Below are 23,502 nucleotides of genomic sequence, written 5' to 3' on the forward strand. Positions count from 1 at the left end.
AGGAAAACTCTGAACAGAGGGTGACAAACAAACAACTGACTTGTGTTCTTTGTGTGTTACTGTCTTTCTTGAGATGTCACAAGATATCTGAAGAAAACCAAAACAGAAATGTTTCCCAAAAGTGACAACTTTGACAGATAGATTATATACACGTACTCATTACTTCTGCAGATTTGAGATAGGGGGATAGCAGTTTTGTAGTAAAGAAGAACTCTAGAGGAAGCCATAAATGACTGAAATAAATTTCTTAGAAATTATTCTGATGAATCTGTCCTCGAGTAGCAACATGCAACTTCATTAATTAGTCAACATTTTCAGTATAAATATAAACTAGACTGTAACAGGTCTGAAAAGACGTGGTAAATCAATTCTGGAAGTGTTTCTTCCGCTTTAGCCAAACATTCATCTGTATTCTTTTGCTGTTTATAGCACGATCATATCACACACCTATTTTACGGAAAAGGGTAAAACTAGAAAATATGAGAATAATTTCAATGATTCTAAACGTATTTGGGGAAAAATAAGCTTTTTACTTATGTTATTGGTTTTTATCAGTGCTATATGTTTCTATGGAACATACTATAATACCCACAAGTGTGTCCCTCACAAGCAATGAGATCTTTTCTGTGTTATACAAGTCACATTATACCAAGCAACATGTTATAAACTGTTACAGCAAAAGTTTTGATTTGGTAGCTAGCTGTTAACTGGCTAATGAACATCTTGTGAACATCTTTAAAAGGAACTGAATACAGTCTTTCTTGCTTGTATGAGGAAAATACAGTGTAACATGGAATTGATAGTCTTTTTACTTTTTATGGTTTTCTTAAACTTAAAATGTAATAGGTTTATCAGTTATATTAATTCCATGATATCCAAGACTGAATCAGTGGAACCATATAAAACCACAGTATTTTTGAAATATCTGTGCTATAAATCCATTGTTGCCTCTTGCTTCAGGATCCATGATAGCCAGAGAACCATGTGACAGCCCTGTCAACACCAAATGATACAGATGGAAAGGTGAACTTGTATGTCATGGGTTAGGGCACAACCACGGCATTGCCACGGCATTGTAAGCACAAGGAAAAGAATATCAAAGAAGAAACGAATCCAGTCAAAATCATGATTAATGTACAGAATCCAGCTGAAACTGAGGTGACATTAAAGGCGGGTTGCGACTCAGATGACAGCTCTGAAAGTGTGACTGTTTAAAAGTAAAGTGCAAAAAAGAATGCATCTCTTTCAACAACAGCTTGCTAACCTAGCTAACTATTAAAACGTTTGTAAAATGAGAAGTCAGTCTGTGCCTCGACCAAGCAGGTTTTGAGGTATAATTGGGGTCGAGGTCCCGCAACAGTCTCCGTGTTTTTATTTAGCGTTATTGAAACAGTTGATGGAAAGGACTGTTATTAGTCTTGTTATATAGGCCTATGAACGTTCTATATTTGTATACACAATTGTGAAGGGGGGAATAAACTGGTCATATGTTATCTTAAACACTGTCAAATATGATTATTGGTCTTTTCATATTGCGAGATCTGAACTTCTTCATGAATGGCTGTGATCTGATTATCAGGAGACAGCACAAACACAAGTGTAACTCCATGTGGGGACCCGCTTAAAGGAATATAAACTGGTTCCTTTGGGGACTACTAAGCAATCTGTTTGATCTAATTCACGCTGCAGTTTATAGAAAAAAAAAAGTAAACTTTGATAGTTTATGATCGTAAAATGACTGCTCCTTTAATGTGTTTTCTTGTGTGACTAATATCTTGTCATTGAAGCAATGCAAACCTATACATTAATCCTGTACACCAGTCACACATTAATCATTCCAATAAGGGCTGAGAACACTAATTGCATATTTTAGACCAGATTAGGTTATTAGTTTTATGTTGCACGTAAGTCAAGTCAATTTTATTTCCAAGAGTCCAAGCCTCCAGTGAGCAAACCCGGGGTGACAGTGACAAGGAAAAACTCCCTAGAAGCATGATGAAGAAATCTTGAAAGGAACCAAGACTCAAGGGAGGGGGGGGGGGGGGCTATCCTGTGGCCGACAATGGTCATACATATGACAAAGGACGACAACATAAATGGCTTTTGTTTTTTGTGCCCTGTGGCATTGTTTAAGCCCACAACATTTTCACAAACAAAGAGGCATATTGAAATTCATCTTAAAAATGGAATTTCTTACAGAGGTATGAAACTGGTAACCTATATCACAGGCATGGAATTTAATATATAGTGAATTGTAGTTATCAGGTTTTTATCTGTGCCAACGGAATTTGTAATAAAGATGTAACCTAGATTGTAGATATAGAGGCCATTACCACTGTCTATTTTGCACAAAGAGAAATGAAACTGCCCATCTGCAAGCTTGCCAAGGTGCCACAACTTCTACAACTCAACACTCACCAGCACCACAACACGAGTAGCTTTAACCGGTCCTTCTTGCCACTAACACCAGCGCCCCCACCTGTCAGCTGCACAGAACTAGACACCTCAGCAGACTCTCTGCTGCTTCCACTTCTGTCCTCAAGAACAACAGACCAGAGAATGAGTGAAGAGTCTTTGCTGCCTGAGGCCACTCCCCCACAGAAGTCTTTTCCAGTTTCAAAAATGCTCAAAAAGATTAAAGGTTCTCACTGTTCTGATGTACTTGAAAAAAATCAGGCTGTTCCAGGAAACATTTGTTCAATGATAGAGATGTAACTGCTGCAACACATCTACAGAGCATTTGTGTAGATGCAACTCTAGGAATTTGTGCTGTACAGAGAAGCAAACATAGATTCTCTGTACCTATACATGTGCAAAAAAAACTTGGGGCAAAGAACATTTCACCATATGTAAACTGAAAGAGTGCTTGCAGCACCAGCAGTTAGCAAAGCTAAATTGTTTGATTTTCAGCCTTTGTGAACGTATCCGTTCCCTGTATTATTGTTGAGTATCTGAAGAGACCCTAGGTCCAAAGATCCTTGATGAAATGAATATGAAAAGTATTTCTAGGGGGAAAAAGGTCTTTTGAAAGACAAGATGCTGCTCTGAAAGCTCATGTACCATTCTGTGTAGAGGTTACATTGACATGATCTCAAAGAAGCCCATGCCTTTCCGTCCATGAGCCAGTCAGAAAACACTATAGTCGTCTTGGCAGAGTCTTGGTGACTTACAGTGTTGCCAAAAACACAAGGTATTGTCTTTGTGCAAAGAAAAAAAGGCATGTTTTTCAAAAAAGACATGGACTTATTTGCATCAAGAACTGTCTTATTGTGAAGCTATCAAACAGTAAAAACCTTACCCTATCCACATCCTTATTTAAATAGCTGTTTGGCTTTATTGCTTTACGTAGTCGTAAATAGCCACAAGTATATGTAACTTAATCATTAATATATGCTCTTTTTACTCGTTATTTTCACTTTTGAGGAGCATTAATTGTGCTCATTTTTTTTTTAGTGATAATCTAGTTTTTCATTACATTGTTTTCATTTTAACAAAACTACTGGTTTTGCTGTAGTGTTAATTTAATACCAAAATGGAGTTATACATTTCTTTATATGAACTTATTAGAACCAACTAATTCATCCAACGCAAACAGTGTATCTTATGTAATAAATCTACAGTTTAATTTACCGATATTTGTAATGGCTAAACGTTGCCTATATAGGTCTACAAGAATACGATGCGAAGATGATGAATATGAACCTTTAGTAAAAGCGACATATTTTGGCAACACACGCTGGTATAGAAAGTGGCGCATTTGACCTAAAAGTTATCCAAAGGTACGGTAAAATAGGAGCTAGCTGGCTTGGGTTAGCTATTCATGTCCTATTGGATAACTAGCTGGATAGCTAGCGGTATCTGTAACGCAATACTATTTCAGTAATTGCAGATTAAACACGAAACAGTCATGGCACACGTAAGTACTATAAATTAACAATATATAGCAGGAAAGTCGAAATACGGGTTCATATACGGAGATCAAGCAATCCGCGATTTTGAAGTTCTGTAAACAATGACACGTGGCATAGTTTTCAACGTCACCTCGCGACAGTGCATTCAAGTCTGACAGTGCATGTCTGCACCAAAACAAGTTTATTATGGAAAACTCCTGACTTTATTATATGTATTTGATTAGCAGGTAAGCCGCAAAGTTTTGTTTTTTTTGTTTTTTGTTCATTTTTCAAATCTGTAAAGGAGACTGAGAACCTTCACCTGCTCAGAAACAGTTAAGGGCATAGGACCCTGCACCCTCTTCCACCTCTCTCCACCTTAGGGGCTCATCTCACACTTCAGAGGAATCAAAGAGACAAAACCAGCTCCTCAGCCTTAGTACCACTGTAAACCAGTAGCAGTGTTATGGTGTAAAGGCTCAGTCCTCGTCTTGCCTCACATTTGTTAGTACACAGAAAGGCTGCAGGAGAGATTCAGTGTTCCTGTCATAGTGGAGAACAGTGATACATGGCACAGCATGTCTGATGGGGATTGGGCCCCACAGAAACTTAAAACTGCACCTGAGCAAATGTCTGGGGCTAAAGATTATAACATTCCAAATACCCCCCCCCCCCCCCCCATCGTTTCAGTTTCTTAGCTGCATTGTTCAAAGACATTAAACAAAGACATCTAGTCCCAGGACAAAATATAAGTGGGTGAAGGTTTTATTACTACATTGATTTTCTTTTCCTTTTTTTATAGGGGCCTTATCAAAGTAAAAGATGTGATTGATTACTGAAGCATTGATTACTAAAGCTTGGTTATAATTTCCATTCCCCTCTTCAGTAATGTTGAGAGGCAGATTCCTGACCATTTAATGATTCTGTCATGTTTGTGACTATAATACTGATGAAAACATCTGGTGGGGACTGGAAGGTGTAACTCTCTCTTTAAGTTCAGCTTTTGTGAAGAACTCGTGCCCTCCTGTAAAACATCATACCTCCCCAAAGACTTCTGTATATAAAAGAAAGAATCCCAGCCTGTACTGGTTTTAAACAGTAAATAAACTCATTCTGAATATAAATTGTGCTGGCCAGGTTTTACCGGGAATCTTTATGTGCCTGGCTTTTTTTTTAAATATAGGATAAGCGTCTAAGCTAGTAGACAAAGTAATTCAGTTAAAAATGTTGTTGTTGTGTAATGTCGTTGTTGGGAACTCAGGAACACGGTGGACATGTGTTTCAGCTCCAAACTGGTGCATATAATATGATGGATGTAACAGATTTAATGGGCTTTACACCTACAAAAGAAAATGACCTCCCTAAGACAGTGGAGATGAAAAACCTCTGGCATAAAGAACAGATGGCTTGGTGGTTGTGAAATGGACAGGCACCAAGTAAAGTGCTCTTGTGTTCGTCTGAATGTTTCATGAGGAAAAACCATCACAAGAAGGGTGATGGACAGCCAGAGTGTTTGAACTGGGAAAAATATTCCCATCCTGGAGCGGTGCTGAACTACAATAAACCTAAGAGTGCAGTAGACCTGTAAGATGCTCTAATCAGTCAGTGCTGCTTCCTCCATAAGACACGTGGCACAGGGAATCTTTCAGCATTTCTTGGACCGAGCTGTTGCAAGTTTTAATTTTGTACAACTAGCTGTTGAACTCAATGCTACTTGCACAGAAGGCATCCTTTAAGCAGCTCATGAAGGACTTGTTTGAAGCAGCCAAACCATAGCCCCAGTCCAGTCCCACCCAGAGCCAGAAACAGAAGAATGCATGCCTGCATATTTTGGATTAGCCTATATACTTTTGACTTGATTATTAAAGATATGGCAAAGTATTTGTTAAGAGTGTATTTATTTATTTGATTCAGATGAAGGTAAAAACACATTTCAGGAGCAATTCATACAATAATCCAGGTCATTCCAAAGTGTTCACACTTTTTCTTACAATTATATTAACCAAGGCACAAATCCTAACCTTTTGTCTTCAGTGCTTTGAACTGAAGCTTGTGACACTCATTTAAAAACAATAAAGGAGACACAGCTGTTTTTGGTATGCAAAGCAGAGGGAGTAGAAAAGGATGGCCACTAGGATTATTAGCCATGTTCCCTGTTCCCACACCAATTGTAATTAATGATGTCTCTGATCAGCACAAGACTAAACGATACCATGCCCTACTCTTATGTTTTCTGGGTGTGTCCAACACAGCCTGTTACATCATTCATAAGTACCCCATGCAATCCCAGTTAGCAACAACCAGTCACCAGCAGGCAGTTTCTTTAACTGGTCACAGCAAAACTGCCATCATAGGCTGCCTGTCACCCCTGTCGTCACTGAAGTGTACAATTTTGTTTATGTTTGTTTAATGTTTATATGCTAGTAAATAACACTATATGTACCTTGATTTAAAAAAAAATATGATAACATAAATATTTATATGTATTATATATTTGGGGGGTAAATATTTCTGATCAGTCAGATTTTGCCAGGTAGAGGCCCAGAAATAGGAACATTTTTATGCTGTTCAAGAGACACAGAAATCTGTTATAGTGGAGGACTCCTCACTACATTTTAGGCCAAAGGCAAACACTGGAGTGCAGATTTGCCAGTCCCAATCATGATCCCCATTTGACATCCTTCAGTTATTCTTTAGCCCATACATCATTGGCACACTCATGCAGAAAACTAATAAACATGCCCTAAAAGCAAAAGGACCACACTTCTTAAAAGGGCTGAATGTGAAGGAGTTTTACAAGTTTATCGGCCTTATACACAGGGGTGATGAAGGCAACAAGCATTGCAGACTACTGAAGATTACTGGAGCACCAGAATGCTTTTCAAGTTTTAGCTCACTGTTATAGTGATGTCCCAGGCTAGGATTAAGGCAATTGCGTCCTGTCTCCACCTCAGTGGTCCTGAACAGGACGCCATCAATGAGAACAAAAAGGGCACGGAGAAATATGACCCAGCCTTTCAAGTGATACAATAGTTTGTTCTACAAACCTCTGGGATCACCTGTGCCATCAGCTTTGCTTTCCACCAGCAACTGGCATCACCCCCACAATGCTTTCATGGAGCATATCATTAACATGCTGGTAAACTGTGACAAAAACGTTGATCCGACCAGTTCTCTGGGAAAAGAAGATGGCAGCATGTGCAGTGAGCAGGCTTGTGAAGCTGGGCACAAGAACGACACCCTCCAGGTACAGGCATCTGAAGAGAAGGCAGATAAGATTGGCCCAGGCAATCCAACTGCAGGTGGTGGGTGTTGTGTCCCGGTGCTGAGCCCTACTGGAGGAAAGGCTTGAATCAATTGCTACAAACACAAGAAAAAGCTGTCTATAACAACATATTTGTGGCATAGCACTGTGACATATACCTGATAGCAAATGTTTCCATGAATGGAATATTAAACAAGGCTTGGCATTGCCCACAGAACAGACAAAGGCTGTACTAACTTGATACTGACCTGATGAGAAAACTGTAAAAGTCACTTGGCTAATTTGCAACCTGTTATGAGATAGTCTACAAGAGTTACAAAAATTGTTGTTGTTTTTTTTTTTTGTAGATTTGTTTAAATTTGATATGCATTTGATCTTTTCCTTTTACTCTAAACTTTGTAATTATTCTTTTATGCAAATTATCCCAGGTATCAAATAAGAAAAGGTAAACAAGGATATCTGATTTTCATCTTGCTGGCTAAATGTAGCCTTTGAAATCTGTGATTTGCTATCATTTATTTACATCATATTTTGACAAAAGACATAGCCATATGACATTTCCATATACATACAGATCAAATAAGCTCTTTCACTGAGTTAATTCCCAGTGTCTATATAAAACTTATAATAGTAGATGAAAGCATCTCAGCTAAGCCCTCATTTTTAATGAATTTATACAGTATACAGATAGCATGTATAAAATGCGTAATATTGCCAACACTTAATGAAAGTACTAAAAACTCAAAAGAAATATTGGATTGTTAGTATTTAGTGCACGATTGAAACTTGTGATTGGAAACAGCTGTGCCGTGAGCCAGTGTTAAAACAATCAAACTTAGCTTTTTTTCCATAATGATGATTTAACTTTTTAGATTAGTTTTAAAGAAGCTCACAGACCTGCTGCATCCTTTCTGGTGTCCAATACAGGTGGTCTTCCTGAACAATAGTTTAGACTCCTAGCAGATTATGGAAAAATTTGTTTAAAGTCTGGTGAACCAGAGGTACATGAATAAGATTTGATTCTCTTATCGAGCAGTATAGCAGCAGTTGGCTGGACGAAACATGGAGATTTTAACTTTGTGCAATACACTCCTTCGTTGGGATAATTTATATTGGTGTAGTGGTTTATTCACCAATCTGTTTTAAACTCTAAAATGTAACCCATTTATTTATGTGGTTTAACTTGAGCAAAGCTACTATATGTTTAATATTTTTGCAAAATACACAACATTGTTAATACTAATTTCACTTTATAAATCAATTATAACCTAATAACGCTGATATTCTCATCATATTAAAAAATCTTCCAAAAGGGGGCAGCATTGTTTGCATTATGTTCGCATTATTGGCGCACTCGTAATTTCTCGGTGACAGTCATATCCTGATGGAAATCCTTCCAAAATGATGCCATGCGTATGTCATACACATTTTATTGGTGCTTTCTTTACATATGGTTGGAATAAACGCAGAACTGTGGGTATGACACCTGGTAACTTTTTAATAAATAAACAATAAAAAAGACATGATACCCGTTACATGTTCAGAGGCAAACATACAAGCAGCCCAGTGAGTAAGCTTGTTTCCAGAAATTTTGCTGAAGGGCGGTGCTAGCGCAAGCTTCAGAAAGCTACGACCGATTTCATTCGTTCCGGGGCTTCACGTTCACTGAAGAGGTGGACACCCCCTCCCCTCCCCTCCCCTCCCCTCCCCTCCCCATCACCACCGCCGGAGCCGCCGCCGGCGAATATGGATGGAAGTCGGGACAGTGGATAGTGCCTGTTGCTCTTTCTGTCATGTTGTACAGGCGCTATCTTGGTTCTTTTCGATAAAACTGACATGCAATTTATATACTTTCAAAGATTATAGTTCTACTTTCGGGGAAAAAGCAGTTGGGCGATCTGGATACGGGCAAGCAGTGTCTTGCGCAATAGGGTCCCATTTTGTGCGCGTTCTGATCCGTAGCAAGCCAAAAACTTAGAGTTTCCATTCTGAGGAATTATGAAAAAGAGAAGTGACATGTTTATCCGTTTGTTGTGATGCAGACTAAACCGTAGTCTCAGAAAAGACCGCTGGTGCCCCAACGAAGAGAATGCTGGTTTGAGTGTGAGCCATTTGTGCTCATGTCTTTTTGGAATACTCTTTATTTTTGGAAAATACACATTTTCGATCTGTGAAGACTTTGGATGTCGAAGCGAATAAAGTATGGCAAGCGATCTAAAACCTCGGCTATGTTGTATGACAAAGGCGGAGAATGGGTATGGGTTTCATTTGCATGGAGAGAAAGGAAAGAGCGGACAATATATTCGTAAAGTGGAACCCGGGTCGCCCGCTGAAGCTTCGGGGTTGCGCGCGGGAGACCGTGTGGTCGAGGTAAACGGTGAAAATGTGGAAAGAGAGACCCACCATCAAGTGAGTAGACATCAAGTGCTACCTATTCCCACTGACCATTAACAATATAACGTTCTGTTGAAACCGATTAGTTGTATACATCATGATAAGGTTTCATTCAAACTAGTAACAAAAAGTAACTTATTTAAAGCTTGGGAAACATGTATATGTCATTTATAAATGTTTTAGTTTTAAAGGACAGGTCTAAAATGATCTGGGGCACGAGTGTAACGCAAAGGTACTGAAGTATTCCTAATATTTTAGAAAACCACAAGCAGTACGCGCGTTGTCTTTGGAGCAGCAATGAAATTGCTGACTAAAGGATATTTAGAATTCAAGTAGTTTGTGACGACAGTTTGAAATGCGTCACGTCTGCTATCTTTGTTTATTATTATGTTTTAACTGGGTGACTTGGGTTCTACTTACAAGGCCGTTGATGTCTTGGAGTTTTGGTGCGCATTCAAAATGTGACAAGAGTCTTAGATATTGGTTTTCCCAGCATCACAAAGTTTGGCACATTGTATTTTTTCCTTTATCCAGGATAAACACTGGCTTTAAACTTAAAAACGCTACCTTTCCAAATAAGTCAGAAGAACCTAAACAGACATTTATGTCACCATCACACAAATGTGCGAACGTTTAATTAAATACATAAGGATTCCTGCATTGTAAAGGAGCTAAACACCAGAATGTAGGCTTAGCATGCTTGTGTTTTGAAGTTCCGTACAAGAACTTAAATGTGACCCTGCTGAATTGTAGCTTCAGATGAATTCCGCTATAAACATGATACAGAACTTAGGTTGAGATAGTTAATCACTGTAGCCCCGGCACACTCTTTCTGACATGTTTTTCCGAGCTGTATATCTGGTTGCCTGTGTGACTCACTGTATGGGACATAGAACGTCATCACCAGCAAAAATAAATATATATATAAAATAAAGACAGTAACTGCTGGTGCTTAAATAGCATCCAAACTCTTTTGGTCAAATGCATCCTCAGACACAAGTGCTGTCATCCCTCTAACTAACAAGAGTTCTCTGCTCTCTGGATGGCATGCTGGCCATCTATTAATGATGCAGAACAATAATTACACCAACTAAACAGTTCATGTAGTTGGGTTTTCCATGCAGTTAGTGCATTAAATTACCTATAGGCTTGTGAACTTTAATGTTGAATATAAATATTCATTGTTATGTTTCATTCAGAAGTGCAGAGTTCAAACTAGTTAATGAGAACATGCAATAAGCAACTTTTAAATCCTGTTCTTTTACTCCTGGAGGTGAAATAAACATTTTGCACATCACCAGTAAGAAAGCTTGAGTTCTGGGGGCCTTCCACAAATCTGTAAGAAGTAGTGTTGTTGGAGTGGGGTGTTGCTGAGGCCAGGCCTTGATGTTTGTTGTGTGTCCATGATGCCCCCCACCCGTGCTCAGGTGGTGCAGAGGATCAAGGCGGTGGAGGACGAGACCAGACTGCTGGTGGTGGATCGCCAAACGGACGAGTGCCTGCGTAGCCTGCGTCTCACCTGCACAGAGGACATGGCCACCAACGTCAGCCCCTCCCCTGCACCACCCCCTGGCAAGCGGGAGAATGGCTCTGTGTCCAGCCCGCCGGCCGCCCTGACTGGTGAGGTGCCAAAGCCCAGGAGGAGGTCCCCATCACACGCTGGAAAGAAGGTACATAGCCCTAAATTGCAACTGCTAACAATCAGGGCTAGGTTTGCTTCTGCCCTACACTGAGCTTTCAACATCTGACCTTAGGTGCTTATCCAGGGTGCAGCCATATTCACTCTAAAAAGACTGTGGTCAGTACTCTGTCAAATGTCTGAGTAATCACTGACTGATTCCCAGCTGATTTGAATATAGGTCACCACCCTCACAGTGTAGGTAGGTGTTGTCACAAAGGTAAGGGTGTATGAGTGATGAAGCACACACGTCATGCTGTAGATTCATTCATATTCATATCATCATTCATATCAAGTTTTGTTTATCTAGCCGATGCTTGATTTGCTAGCATTCCATAAGGCTTTGACCTCCGATTTATCTGCTGCACTAGTTGTACTCCCCGCCGTTATTGCATTAAACATCATTTTAAAGATGATTTCATCTGTTTCAGAGATGATTTACAGAACTGCATACTGCCCAGTTCTGAGGTTAAAGTCACCCCAGGGTCATCACATTAACTCTGTGACACTGAATAATTAATCTTATAATTGGGAAGACTCATAAAAAAAATCGTAGCGCACAATTAAAAGAGTGCAAATTAAAATGTTTGTAGGTGCCCATGGTAAAAAGTAATGCATGGTACTATTAGGAAAATAAAAATCCAAGAAAATTATTTGTATTGTAATGAGGTGAAGGTGCTCACATGCACTCTCAAACAACCTCCCTCAGTGCATGGACACTCACAAATAGTCATCATAGGAAGGTGAAGATCTGTTCTGTCTTGTTTTGAGGCATCTTCTAAAACACAGGCTGTCCACTTTGAAACACAGGAAGTTTCTTTGCAGAAGTCGTCTGGTTTAAGTCTTGCAGCCGCTGTATCTGTGGATTGGTCTCTCCCTCAGTCTCTTTTTAATATGTCCATCCCACATCTGCTTTCACTTACTCTCCTCTTACCAACATCTAAGCATAATTCAGCCCAGTTTCTACACAAATGCTGTCAACAGTCTATGTCATAGCTCAGTGTGCATGTGTTGAATTTTTGTGTTGCACATGCGTGTGCGTGTTTTTGTGTTTTGTGTTTCTCTTGCTGTGCCACAACCACAAGAGCTGGTTTAAATGCCTGTATGTGTTAAAGCCTAAGAATAAGGTTATCAGTGTAGGAACAGATGCTTCATATCTACATACATTCATTCCTTTGGATATGAAAATTAAAAGCTGATCCTAGTTCAGCATTCTTGTTATGTGGTGGTGCACAGGACTAGAACCACAGATTAATGATACAGAAGAACATGTAAAGGCCAACCATCAGCAGGCTGTGCTTTGTCACTAGGGCACAAGTTTTAGACAAGTTTTAATATATCTAGACACAGATTAAATTTATCTATGAAACCAACTGAGCAGAAATTATTCTGAATTTCCCTGAAGTGGAGTCAGTGAGAGAGAGTGAATGAGTGAATGATTGTGTGTGCAGAATGGACTGGGGTCTGGAAAGGCACAAGCTATTGTTGCCAACCGTGTAAAAGGGCTCAGAGCTGGGGGCCAGAAGTTTAGAACTACTGGCTGTATTTCTGCTGAATCATTCCAAAGTGGCAAAAAGAAATGGAGACTGAAAACCTATGGAAAAGTGTCTATTGAGAACAAAGTGGAGCCTAGAAATAACATTATACTGTAAATGCGCATAGCTGATGGAGCAGTTAAAGTTTAATTGTAGGTACATTAGCTGTGTTGAAAAATCCAATAAGACACATTTTAAAAATTAAGCTCTTTCCACACATTTAATGCCACATACTATTTGACACACGGAATGACATGTCTAAGATAGTGGTTGCATGTGATGCCCCCCATGCAAGCATCCATGTAAAGGTTTGGTAAGAGCTGGACCTATACATCCCAATAGAAAACACTTTTTTTAATTGATGCCTAGGTAATTGGATTCAGATATGGTTAAGGATTGTACATTTCATTTGAGTATGTAACACTTCTTACAAAAAAGTGTATGTCTATTATTTTGAGTGGGGTAGTTATCCCAGCTGTGTTTTCTAGTGTACTTTATTACTATGAGGTTTAGGGGGTAGCAGACTTAGCAAATAATTTGAGTGAGTTAGTGAAACAGGAAATGGGTCCCCCTGTCTGTGGAACATGGTGTAGGGAGTTATGTCTGGGTATCCTGGGAGGCATGTGTGTATGTATGTGTGTACATATACTGAATGGCCACTTTATTAGAGACACCTGTCCTTTCACAATTGGAAAAATCAGGTAAGCATGTTTTCCATTGATCAGTTTCAGTGTGAATCCACATAAGAATGGGAAAATTGAGTGATCTGAGCGACTTTGATTGAAGCATGGTCATCAGTGCTAGACTAACTGGGGCCAGTATTTCAAAAGCTGACAACCTTGTGGGGTTTTCTTGTGCACTGGGGTTGAAAGTATACTAAGAATGTTGTGACTGAGGAAATAAATATCAATTGAAAGGGGATCCTGTGGATGTAAACAACTAATCGACAAAAGGAGTCAGAAGAGGATGTCAAGAATCGTTCTGAAGAACAGGTGATGCACAATCAAGCCAATTGCCACCGCATATATTGCTGGTCCTCCAACTACTATGTCTGAGCACACAATTTGTCCTTCCTTAGCATGGATGGGCTATTACAGTAGACGACCAGTTTGAGTGCCATTGTTGTCCAAGGGAAGCAGAAAAGCAAGACTCCAGTGGGCAAAATAGGGCAAAAAAATTGGATCACTGAGCAGTGGAAAAACATCACCTGGTCATATGAATGCAGATTTGTGTTGCACCAAGCTGATGGGAAGATCAGAATTTGGAGAGAGAGGCATGAATTGATGAGTTGTACACACCAGTACGCTGGACTGTACACACACCAGGACTGGAGGCGACGCTCCAGTCCTGCCACTACGATGGCAGCACCAGCAAGGCAGCAGGTCAGCCAGACTGTTACTGCCCTGCAACCCTCCTGCCTCTCAGGGCTAATTCTCTCACTCCAGGAGCAGACACTGGTTAACTGCTCACCAACACACATCTTTGGTTTGCATTTTGCTCTTAAATATGCAGTTCCTATGTTTATTAACTATATTTTGGTTGAGAATTGACACTTCAGTAAATAACTCTTTCCGTATCATGGTACAGGGAATGTAGGCAAGTGTGAGTTTGCTTCGTCAAGAGACACTCTTCACTTTGGAGGAAGCTATGATGATGGTATTGTGGAAGTGGATGCCGTACCCTCTGTTTGGGTCTTTTCTGTTGCTTTGAAGAAAATCTGTCTCATCCTGTGAGCCTTAGCTGCAAGCTGTTTTCTTCAAACATGCAACATGTTTTTGCAGTTTTTCATTCAGAGGCCACGTTAGCAGAGAGGTTCAGACCTGCGCAGGTGGTGATGCAGAGGTTCATTGCACAGGCAACCCATGAGCTTTATGCAATGTTTCATGTGGGCCCTGCTCATTGTTGCTATGGCAGCCTGACTCCTAAGGTTACCAAGAATTCCAGCACTTCCTGTCCCAAGGAGGAATTGAGGCTTGAGGCTAAACTTGAGCCTAAACTGCGGACTCGTTTTTCAGAGTTCATAAATGTCACCAGCGCTAATGGAACACATGGAGCTAATAAAGCAGCAGCAGCAGAGTTCAGTGTGCGTACGTACGTTTGTGCGCAGGCGTGTCTGTGTGTGGGTGTATGTGTGTGTGTGTGTGTGTGTGTGTGTGTGTGTGTGTTTCAAAGAGGGCACGCACTCATTCTGGTCATATCACTAGTGTCTATGTGATGTAGATATATGACACCACAGATCCACCATGGATTTGTTTCTCCTGCCCAGCGCCAGTTCCTTTCCGGCACATTCCTTCTCTGTTTCTTCTCTCTGAGAGTAAACAAGATGAACGCAGCACAAGCTCTCAGTTGAACTGTGAAATAGTGATGGTGTTCTGTAGCACAATTAAACAGTGAAATGGAATTCAGAAAGGGTGAAAGGTTTTTATTATCCTGTCTTGAGATGATAGTTTGGCTCTCTGCATCACCACTAGAGAAACTACATGACCTTGTGCAAAATAATTGGATGCAAGTAGTTATTTGGCATGGTTAGAGACCTGCACTAATACCGTTTAGACTGGTGTTATAATGTGAATATTGCACAATATAAAGTGTTTCTTCTAAAGTTTCTATTTATATGTAGTCCAGCATTAAATCCAAAATTGTGGTAACTATATGAACAGGTGTAAATATATCTGAATGTGAATATCGTAACTTAACGTTGAATTTCAGGACCAGTATAATCTTACAATATGAGACACATGGACATTAATCATCAGCTCAGAAGTTCAATGTGAGTGGCACAGACTTGTGTGGGCCAGTGTGCATGATCTCATTTGTATTAGCAACATTACAGTGATAGGTGAGGTATTCCTTCAGTGTGACCCCTGATCTACAGGTGACTCCTGTTGCTAATACATTCCCCAGTCATTTATTAGTAACACGCTATAGATGATCAGTACAGTTATACCCTATAGCTATGCATAATTTGTGAAAATGCAATAGCCCTTCGTCAGTGGTCAGTTTCTAACCACAGGACTGCTATTCACCGGCTATCTTTGAGAGCAGACTGATATGTAAGAACTCCAGCAACACTTCTTTACCTGTTAAACAAGTACTGGCTCAACCCACACTGCCATGTTGGTGTTAGTGCTGTGTCGAGAATGGTCCACCAATGAAATAATCTCGAGTCAGGCATTCCTGTTGTCAGAAACTGATCAGTGCTGAATAGGGTCTGTACCTGTACACTTATAAAATGCAATGATGAGACAGGTGCGCCAGAAAGGGCATGAACGAGGTAAATGTTTGTAATAAATTAGCTTGTGAGTGTGTATAAGATACCCTCTTCACACAGTTCGTTTAACAGTTCAGGACTGGATTGGGCAGCAAAGGTTCGTTCTCCTCATAGTGGACCTGCTGATTACACAGATGATATTCTGAGAGAAATAACACCACATTTTTATTTCGTTAGAGGATATTATGTAGCACATTTGTTATTTATGATTCTATATTGTAGGTATTATTTTTGATATTGGTGTGTGCACTAATAGAAACATGAAGCAGACTGAATTGCAGGGAGGTTCAGGAAATAATGCTTTCTATGCAGACCATAGGCATAGTGTTTTTGGGGGGGGAGGGGACATGTTCCTCCCCAATAATTTCTACTCACTCTACTCCTATGATGTGTTAGGTTTGGGGGGCGTGTGAGCACTATCCCTTCCAAAGTTGAAATGAAATCTACACCACTGGTGCAGACCAGTGTCTTATGGCATATAGGATATAGTTTAGTTATCAATCTATGAACAAAGCCTATAGATGGCTTGTGCTGTGCACAGGATATTAGCAAAGGCCTGTGGGTCCTGTCAGCATTGACTCTTTCCTACAGGAGATATTTTTAGGCTAACTGTGACTCACTCAGTCTACTGATTGCAGAGAAGTGTTTTTGTAGTGTTGCACAAATCAACTATTACATGTGATTTACACATGGCCTTCTACGCTTATTAAATCTCCTACAGACCGGATATATGACAAGTTAACTTACACTGTTAGTCATTTGAGTATGACTTTCTAATTCTAAAGCTTAACAACATGGAGTAATATTAATTTGATTCAATGTTTCTCTACATAAACAAATTTGATACATCTCCATAGAAATTTATGGGGGGATTCTAGTTATTGAACTCAGATTTAAGTACATACCCTGAATTGTCAGAATGGAACTTGAACTGACCCTGACCCTGGTGTATTCGGGTAGAAATATTCTCCACAGTACTCTTTCTGTTCCCACGCCACCCAGTCCTCATGCCCTCTCCCCTCCTCTGATTGGCTAAACACATTGTTCTGTACCGGATGGGGCATGGCCTCGCCCTTCTCCACTACCAGAGTCCATGTTTGAGTGTTGAGTGTCACTTTCTCACCGTGAAGAACAACACTTTGCATTCTTCCAATCTGTTACTCGAGACGTCAGCCTGTGCATCCACATGGGTGCGCGCGCGCGCGCGCACACACACACACACACACACACACACACACACTCACACACACACACACACACATACATACACACACACACACACACACACGCACACAGCTCCAAACAGCAGGTGCTTTCATCACACAGGCTTATCTCTTCCAAGCACAGGACTGTTCCTTGAGGCTACTGATGTGTGGAGGGCTGCAGGTGGAGGAGGGGATGCTTTTTACTACATCACTGACTGGAAGTTGAGATGCCACTTAAGCAAATGTATAGGTACACTGTACAAATGTCCTATAGACATGCATTTAAGTTCTCACTGGTCCTAATGACATGAGATTTAGACTTATGATTTCTCTCCCTACTGTGTTTGATTTGTAGCTAAAGTTTTGTTTAGCTACAAATAACTCTATCTACCTCACGCAGTACTTCAACAGTGTTTCGCCTGTTGTGAATTAACCTCAATGACTTGTCAAAAAACTGTATGTTGGAGTCATCTGGAGAGAAGTGAATGGTAAAAAAGGAGTGAGGCTTCAGTTTACTCTGTGATATTGACTTTTCAAGGATGTTTGGGCTGTTCTTGCAGTCTGTCCCTCCCTAAGATCCTCCCTTTACTGAGTCTCTGTTTTTCTTTTTGACCATCTCAGCTGTCGTATGGCACTACCTTGTTTGCCACAGAGTTTTCTGATCTTGCTCTTCTCTGCAGAAAGAAGTATGGGAATCTCACAAATATAATGAAATAAATATTTTATCGTTTGATGTGGGCTGTTGATTTTATGATCCTGGATTCACTGCAGTGAAAGCTGAGCTCATATGCAGGCTGACCAGTTTTTGTCTTTTATATCCTAATGACTGTGATTCTGTAATTCACTATTCAGAAAAGCAGTCTTACTTAGATATTTGCTTCATAAAGGGGATTGTTGACTTTTTGTTTGGAACTTGTTACATTTTTTGTCACACTTTTTCTACTCAAATGCATAATAGTAGATCTCTGCAGAGGAGAGATCGTAATTCTTTTTTCTTTAAGAACACATCCATTACAACACGTGTATCTGGTTACCAGCTGAAGCTTTCCCTTGTATGATATGCATGTTCCCAGCTATCAGAAACGAAAGCTCAAACTTACAGTGATCTCAACAGAGAGACTACAGGGAATGAAAAAGGTATATTGAACTAATTGCATTGTTCCTGATACCAGTCCCACCCCAGATGGCTTCGGCCAGGGACTGAACTGTGACTGCACTACCAAGCATTAGCAACCACCATGTCATCAACTTCAGCTAGCATGTCCCACTAATTGGGCTAATTAACATTAAGGACAAAAGAGCATACAGAATTGAGGCAGCAGAGCTGATAAACTGATGCCACTGCATCAACCTGGCAGCAGAGCCAACAAAAAAACAGCACTTGTTGTTGACTTGAACAGTTTGTTTGGTGGCAATAGAGCAACATTAAAAGCTGGTAGCTGCTTCAGATTCCTGTGGGAAAAAATGTTAAATAATCTGTCATGGGCTCTGAACACTGTACACTTCCTATGGTGAAAGAGGGTGGGGAAAGAGTGAGCAAATACTCAACTGTGGAGATTGGAGTATTACTCACTGGGGACACCACAGACCTGTTTGCCAGTGAAACTGGCATAGTAATACAAGGAATTTTGAGAAATAACCATCCTTGAACAAGATGCATCAGTCACTGCCTCAGGGCCGCCTATGTGATTATAGAAGAACAAAACCAATATGGTCACAAAGGTTTCCTGCACATATGGTGTATTCATATAAAGTATTCTGGTCATAATTCATGAGTATTCTGGTTCATGATTCTTAAGTATTCTAGATAGAATTCATTAATATTCTGGTCTATGAGTTTTATAAGTACTTTGGCTAGAATTCAACACTTTTCTGGTTCATACGTATTCTGGCCACAATACCAAAGACAAGATTTTGAGATTTATGTTTAAGTTTGGCACCCTTAAGCAGCCCACGGATTCAACATCTACTGTCCTCAACATCTTTGCACTCTATCAGAAGGATGGTCACATCCCCTGCCACTGCTTGTTCATCATCTTCTGACGTGACTGCTACTTTCCTGTGCTGCTCTGGCTCTCATCCACTCTTCACACTGCCCTTTACACCGCATCACCCAGTAGTGTCTTTTTGCAGTGCTTGCAGGACGCATTGATTTTGTTATAGTATGGATGGAGTTTGTACTCTTGTACTGCACGTTTGTCTGGTATGCCTACATTTAACTTCACACTTATCACTGCCTATATCAGACGAACAGTCCTGATGGTTGTCAGTTCAAAAGATGTCTGGTAATGAGACAGGGCCCAGGGACCAATTTCATGATGGTTAATGATGCATTTTTTTAGCATTCAGATTCACTTTCTAAAAAGTAGGTCTTGGTATCAGTGCTAAGCATTATATTCAGACTTTTCCTACCCTTCCTGCCTGGTTGGTATGGATTTATGTGTGGGCTATCAAATAATTAGCTTCCCAAGTCATTTTCATACTCGCACACACCCACGCTGGACCCCTTTCGCACAAGAACACGCACATCTGGTCTGGGTCCTGAAGCACTGAGGAGGTGTGGAGAGTGAGCGAGCCTGTGGTAGTTAAGCATGTCTAAACCCACACTGTATGTGCGTGTGTGTGTGTGTGTGTGTGTGTGTGTGTGTGTGTGTGTGTGAGAGAGAGAGAGAGAGAGAGAGAGAGAGAGAGAGAGAGAGAGAGAGAGCACTGACTATCATCCTGCACTGGAGAAATCCAGTTCCAGAACTTTCTTGAGATCTGGTCTGGATTGACCGTGATTTGGTGTACTTCAGATGCTCCCACGTGGGCTTGTTATGTTCTCCTTCAGTGTGAGATTGTAAGTCAAATCTCATTCATTTCTTTCCTTGTTCCCTTTTGTGTTTTTGCATTTCACCTTTGCACATCTGTCTAAACAAAATTGTGCATGTGCTTGTGTGTGGACTTGAATGAGCTTGCTGTAAAGAAGGCGAGGTCAGTCTGCTTTCAGCTTGAATCCAATAAAGATACAGCAGGTTTGTGCATGGAACAGTGGAGTGTGGAATGGTATGCAGCAGAGCAGACTAGCCCAGTGGTGGAACCCAAGCTGCGTGGGAGACTTGGCTTCAAGAGAACACACTTCCAAGATCAGGGATTCAGAATTAAGGTTTATAGGTCATAATCTGAGAAACAATTGCTAGTTGAGCTAGACACTAATATTGGATGTGGGAACCCAGAAGAGAGTGTGTGTGTGCGTGTGTGTGTGTGTGTGTGTGTGTGTATGTGTTTTTGTGTGTGTATTTTGTGAGTGTGTATGTGTGTGTATGTCCTGCCCTTCTTCTTATCAAGCACCTAAAAGGAACCAGTAAAGCAGAGTAGGCAAACAGCAGGTCTCTGATCTTCATAACATCTGTGCATCATGCTTTTTCAGCATTTAACAGCACACCATGCTTTTTGTGTTTTCATTAAGAGACTGCAGAGCATTACGCCATTCCTCAGCATTGAACTGTTCTGTTGGTTTTGTTGTTTTTCACAACTTGTTTGAATTCCCTGCCACTTCCTATTTGTGTTCCATCCCCTTGATGCTGAGCAACCATTCAGAGCCCTCTGGTCTGGCTTTGTTTTTGTTTGCATTGGTGCATGTTCTTTCCAGTGGTTCTGGTTCTGGTCACCCAGCTCTTCATGTGACAGGCTGTGCATTGCCCTCCGCATGGTTTTCAGCTAGGATTGTGTGGGGCTTGGATTGGCATACTAATGGGAAAAAGATATCTCCTGTCATTAGGGGATGTATGTTGTATAATTTCCTGGTATTTGCAGAGACTTTTTTTGACGATAGTAAATTCTGATGTATCTTGCTTCTTGGTCATCAAACGGAGTAATACTGTCAGTTTGTGTTTATGTGTTTCTGTGCCATGTCAAGGTGTAAACAAACCTTGTAAAGACTATGTCAAGACATTTAGATTGACTGAGCTGTCGCGATAGAAAAAAAAAGAGTGGATATCTTAAATATGGCTGTGTTCTTACATATAGCAGAGGCCTGTCCTTTTAAGCATAGCAGAGGCCTGTTTCTCCCTGTTTTCCCCATGGCTGGTTCCCCATGGACCCCTTCTCAGTTTGCTTGTGCAGGTTTTCAGTCAAATGTGAGAGGGCAGATTCAGCCCTCCTGTCTGTAGTTTATGTTGACCCATGTTGAAGGCATGGCTCCAGCAAGTACATGTACTGCTTCTCCCCAGACGCCATGTTGTCAGGCCCCTCCCCCTCCGGAGCCAGTTGCGAGGAGGGGTTGCTGAAAGGCAGCTGTGTTGTGTCCAGATGTGTGTCTTGCAGGGCCCTGTGGGCCTGAGCGCCTGAGGAGGGCCTCTGTTGGCTTCAGCCGTGGGTAGGAGGGGAAGGTTTGGAAGAAGACTGAATGGGGGTGGGTCGTGTGAGAACACAGGCATGTGCTTCCCTGCAAGCTCCAGCCGCTTTGCTGACAGGCAACCCTGGGAGGGTCATTTACCCCGATTAACCTGCAGGGCAGCAATCTCATTCTGTCTCCAGCACTTAGTTTTAACCAGACCTGCCCCCCACAATGCCGTTAAAGCCATGCAGGAATCATGGGATATCATCAGTTGCAGGCTGCCTGCTGGTTGTGTTTTCAGTACGTCACTCTCCGTCATGCTTGCAGTTGGCTAACACACATGAATGCACATGCATACACACACACACACACACACACACACACACACACACACACACACACACACACAAATTCATACACACACATCACGTCACCATTGTGCAATTGTTCCAGGCAGTCTTGGCACCAGGCTGGAGTGGGCTCTGGTCTCCTGCGCAGCCGTTCAGTTGTGCAGCTATGATTCCTTCAGCTGCTCATGGAACAGAAGTGTTGCTCAACACAATCCTCCTCCTCTTCCTTCATCTTCTCTTCCTCATCATCATCACAGCTGTCTGCCTGAGAATGAGGTCAGCTAGTGCACCATGTTTCTTGAGCCCCTCCAGCTCTGCACTGATGTAACGATCCAGGTCAGGCAGGGTGGGCTACAGGCGTGCCAGGGAATCTTCACTGCCCACTCAATCACTTATGCTGGATAAAAATGGTTTTCCGCTGATGTATGTAATGGGATGCAGGGCTGTTTGTTCATCCCAGGATCATGAGTGACACACTCTCTTCTTTACCGTCATCCATGCAGCCTCACTTTGCTTTGATCAGATCACAAACGGACATCAGACTGACATCTAGCCCATCTCTAAGCAAACATGTCAAATTCATCAGCACTTGTGTTTGCAGCTTTCGGCTCAGCTTGGAGAAGAGACTCTTTTAGTCCCTGTTGAAACATACACTTTATCCATCTTTCCTGTGTCTGTTAAGTTCAGTGTTTTTCTGTGTTCATAAAAATGACCATGGAGAGTAGAATTTGCCCAGTGGAATTTCGTAAAGGTCCGCTCTGGAACACGGGTCGGATACACAGCTGTTTCTGTGGGGTGTACGGGTGTTGTCGGGTATGTGTGTGTTGCAAGCTGATTCTGGATAATTGATTCAGAAAGCTTTTGAAGAGGCCCTAATCATTTTGGGAGCATTGGACATGCTGGAGTATGGTTGGAGTATGGTTACACTGCACCCAATCGGGTAAATGGTATTCGGTAGATTTTGTAAAGTGACAGAATTTGGCAGGTGAGATGCAGCTCCATCACAGTCAAGGGGTTTTCATGCACCTTTTGAGAAGGGACAGATAGCACAGAGATTATTTTCATTTTCAAGTATTTGGAGAGGGCGTATTCATAACTCAATTTCAAAACTCTATATCCTCATGCAAACACTTTCTTCTGCATAACATTACATAGTAGTTTGTCTGCCAGTTCCAGGACGAGGACAAACAGGACATGGTGCCACACCTTAACTACACGATCATCAGTCATTCTGTTCCTCAGCTTGCTCATTTTGGCATGGTGAGGGTTGAAGAGAACAGAGAGGATTGATTAGTGTGGGGAACGGGGTGGGTATTGCTGAGGGCATTGTTATCTATAGAACCAATACATCACTAGTCACTTGAGAGCCACAACTTGGAGCAAATTGTCTGACGTGTGTATATATCTGCATGCGTTTATATATATATCTGAGCATATGTATATATCTGCATGTGGGTGTATATATCTGTGTGTGTGTGTATATATCTGTGTGTGTATATATTTCTGCTTGTGCATATATCTGCACGTGTGTGTATATATATCTGCATGCATGTGTATATATCTGCATGCGTGTATATCTGCGCATGTGCATATATC

General features: G+C 41.1%; 2 protein-coding genes across 7 annotated transcripts in view; both read left to right on the plus strand.

The window, feature by feature from the left end:
- LOC145643301 (uncharacterized) overlaps nt 1-1,804 on the plus strand; it is a 10,243-nt gene extending 8,439 nt beyond the window's left edge. For 2 of the 3 annotated variants that reach the window (XM_081711060.1, XM_081711061.1), the window contains exon 4: nt 961-1,804. In XM_081711060.1, coding sequence (XP_081567186.1) covers nt 961-1,010 — 50 coding nt within the window. In that variant the 3' untranslated portion in view covers nt 1,011-1,804. The other variant, XR_014122760.1, reaches the window with a different exon arrangement.
- A 7,064-nt stretch (nt 1,805-8,868) lies between these two features.
- Nucleotides 8,869-23,502, plus strand: part of LOC113575188 (Na(+)/H(+) exchange regulatory cofactor NHE-RF2) — a 29,666-nt gene continuing 15,032 nt past the window's right edge. The window contains exons 1-2 of one of the 4 annotated variants that reach the window (XM_035527799.2): nt 8,869-9,564; nt 10,977-11,219. In XM_035527799.2, coding sequence (XP_035383692.1) covers nt 9,358-9,564; nt 10,977-11,219 — 450 coding nt within the window. In that variant the 5' untranslated portion in view covers nt 8,869-9,357. The remainder of the gene's footprint in view (nt 9,565-10,976; nt 11,220-23,502) is intronic. The other 3 variants (XM_035527796.2, XM_035527807.2, XM_035527805.2) reach the window with 3 other exon arrangements.

The sequence above is a fragment of the Electrophorus electricus genome, chromosome 3 (assembly GCF_041902795.1).
Source record: "Electrophorus electricus isolate QZ-2024a chromosome 3, ASM4190279v1, whole genome shotgun sequence".
Classification (NCBI taxonomy): domain Eukaryota; kingdom Metazoa; phylum Chordata; class Actinopteri; order Gymnotiformes; family Gymnotidae; genus Electrophorus; species Electrophorus electricus.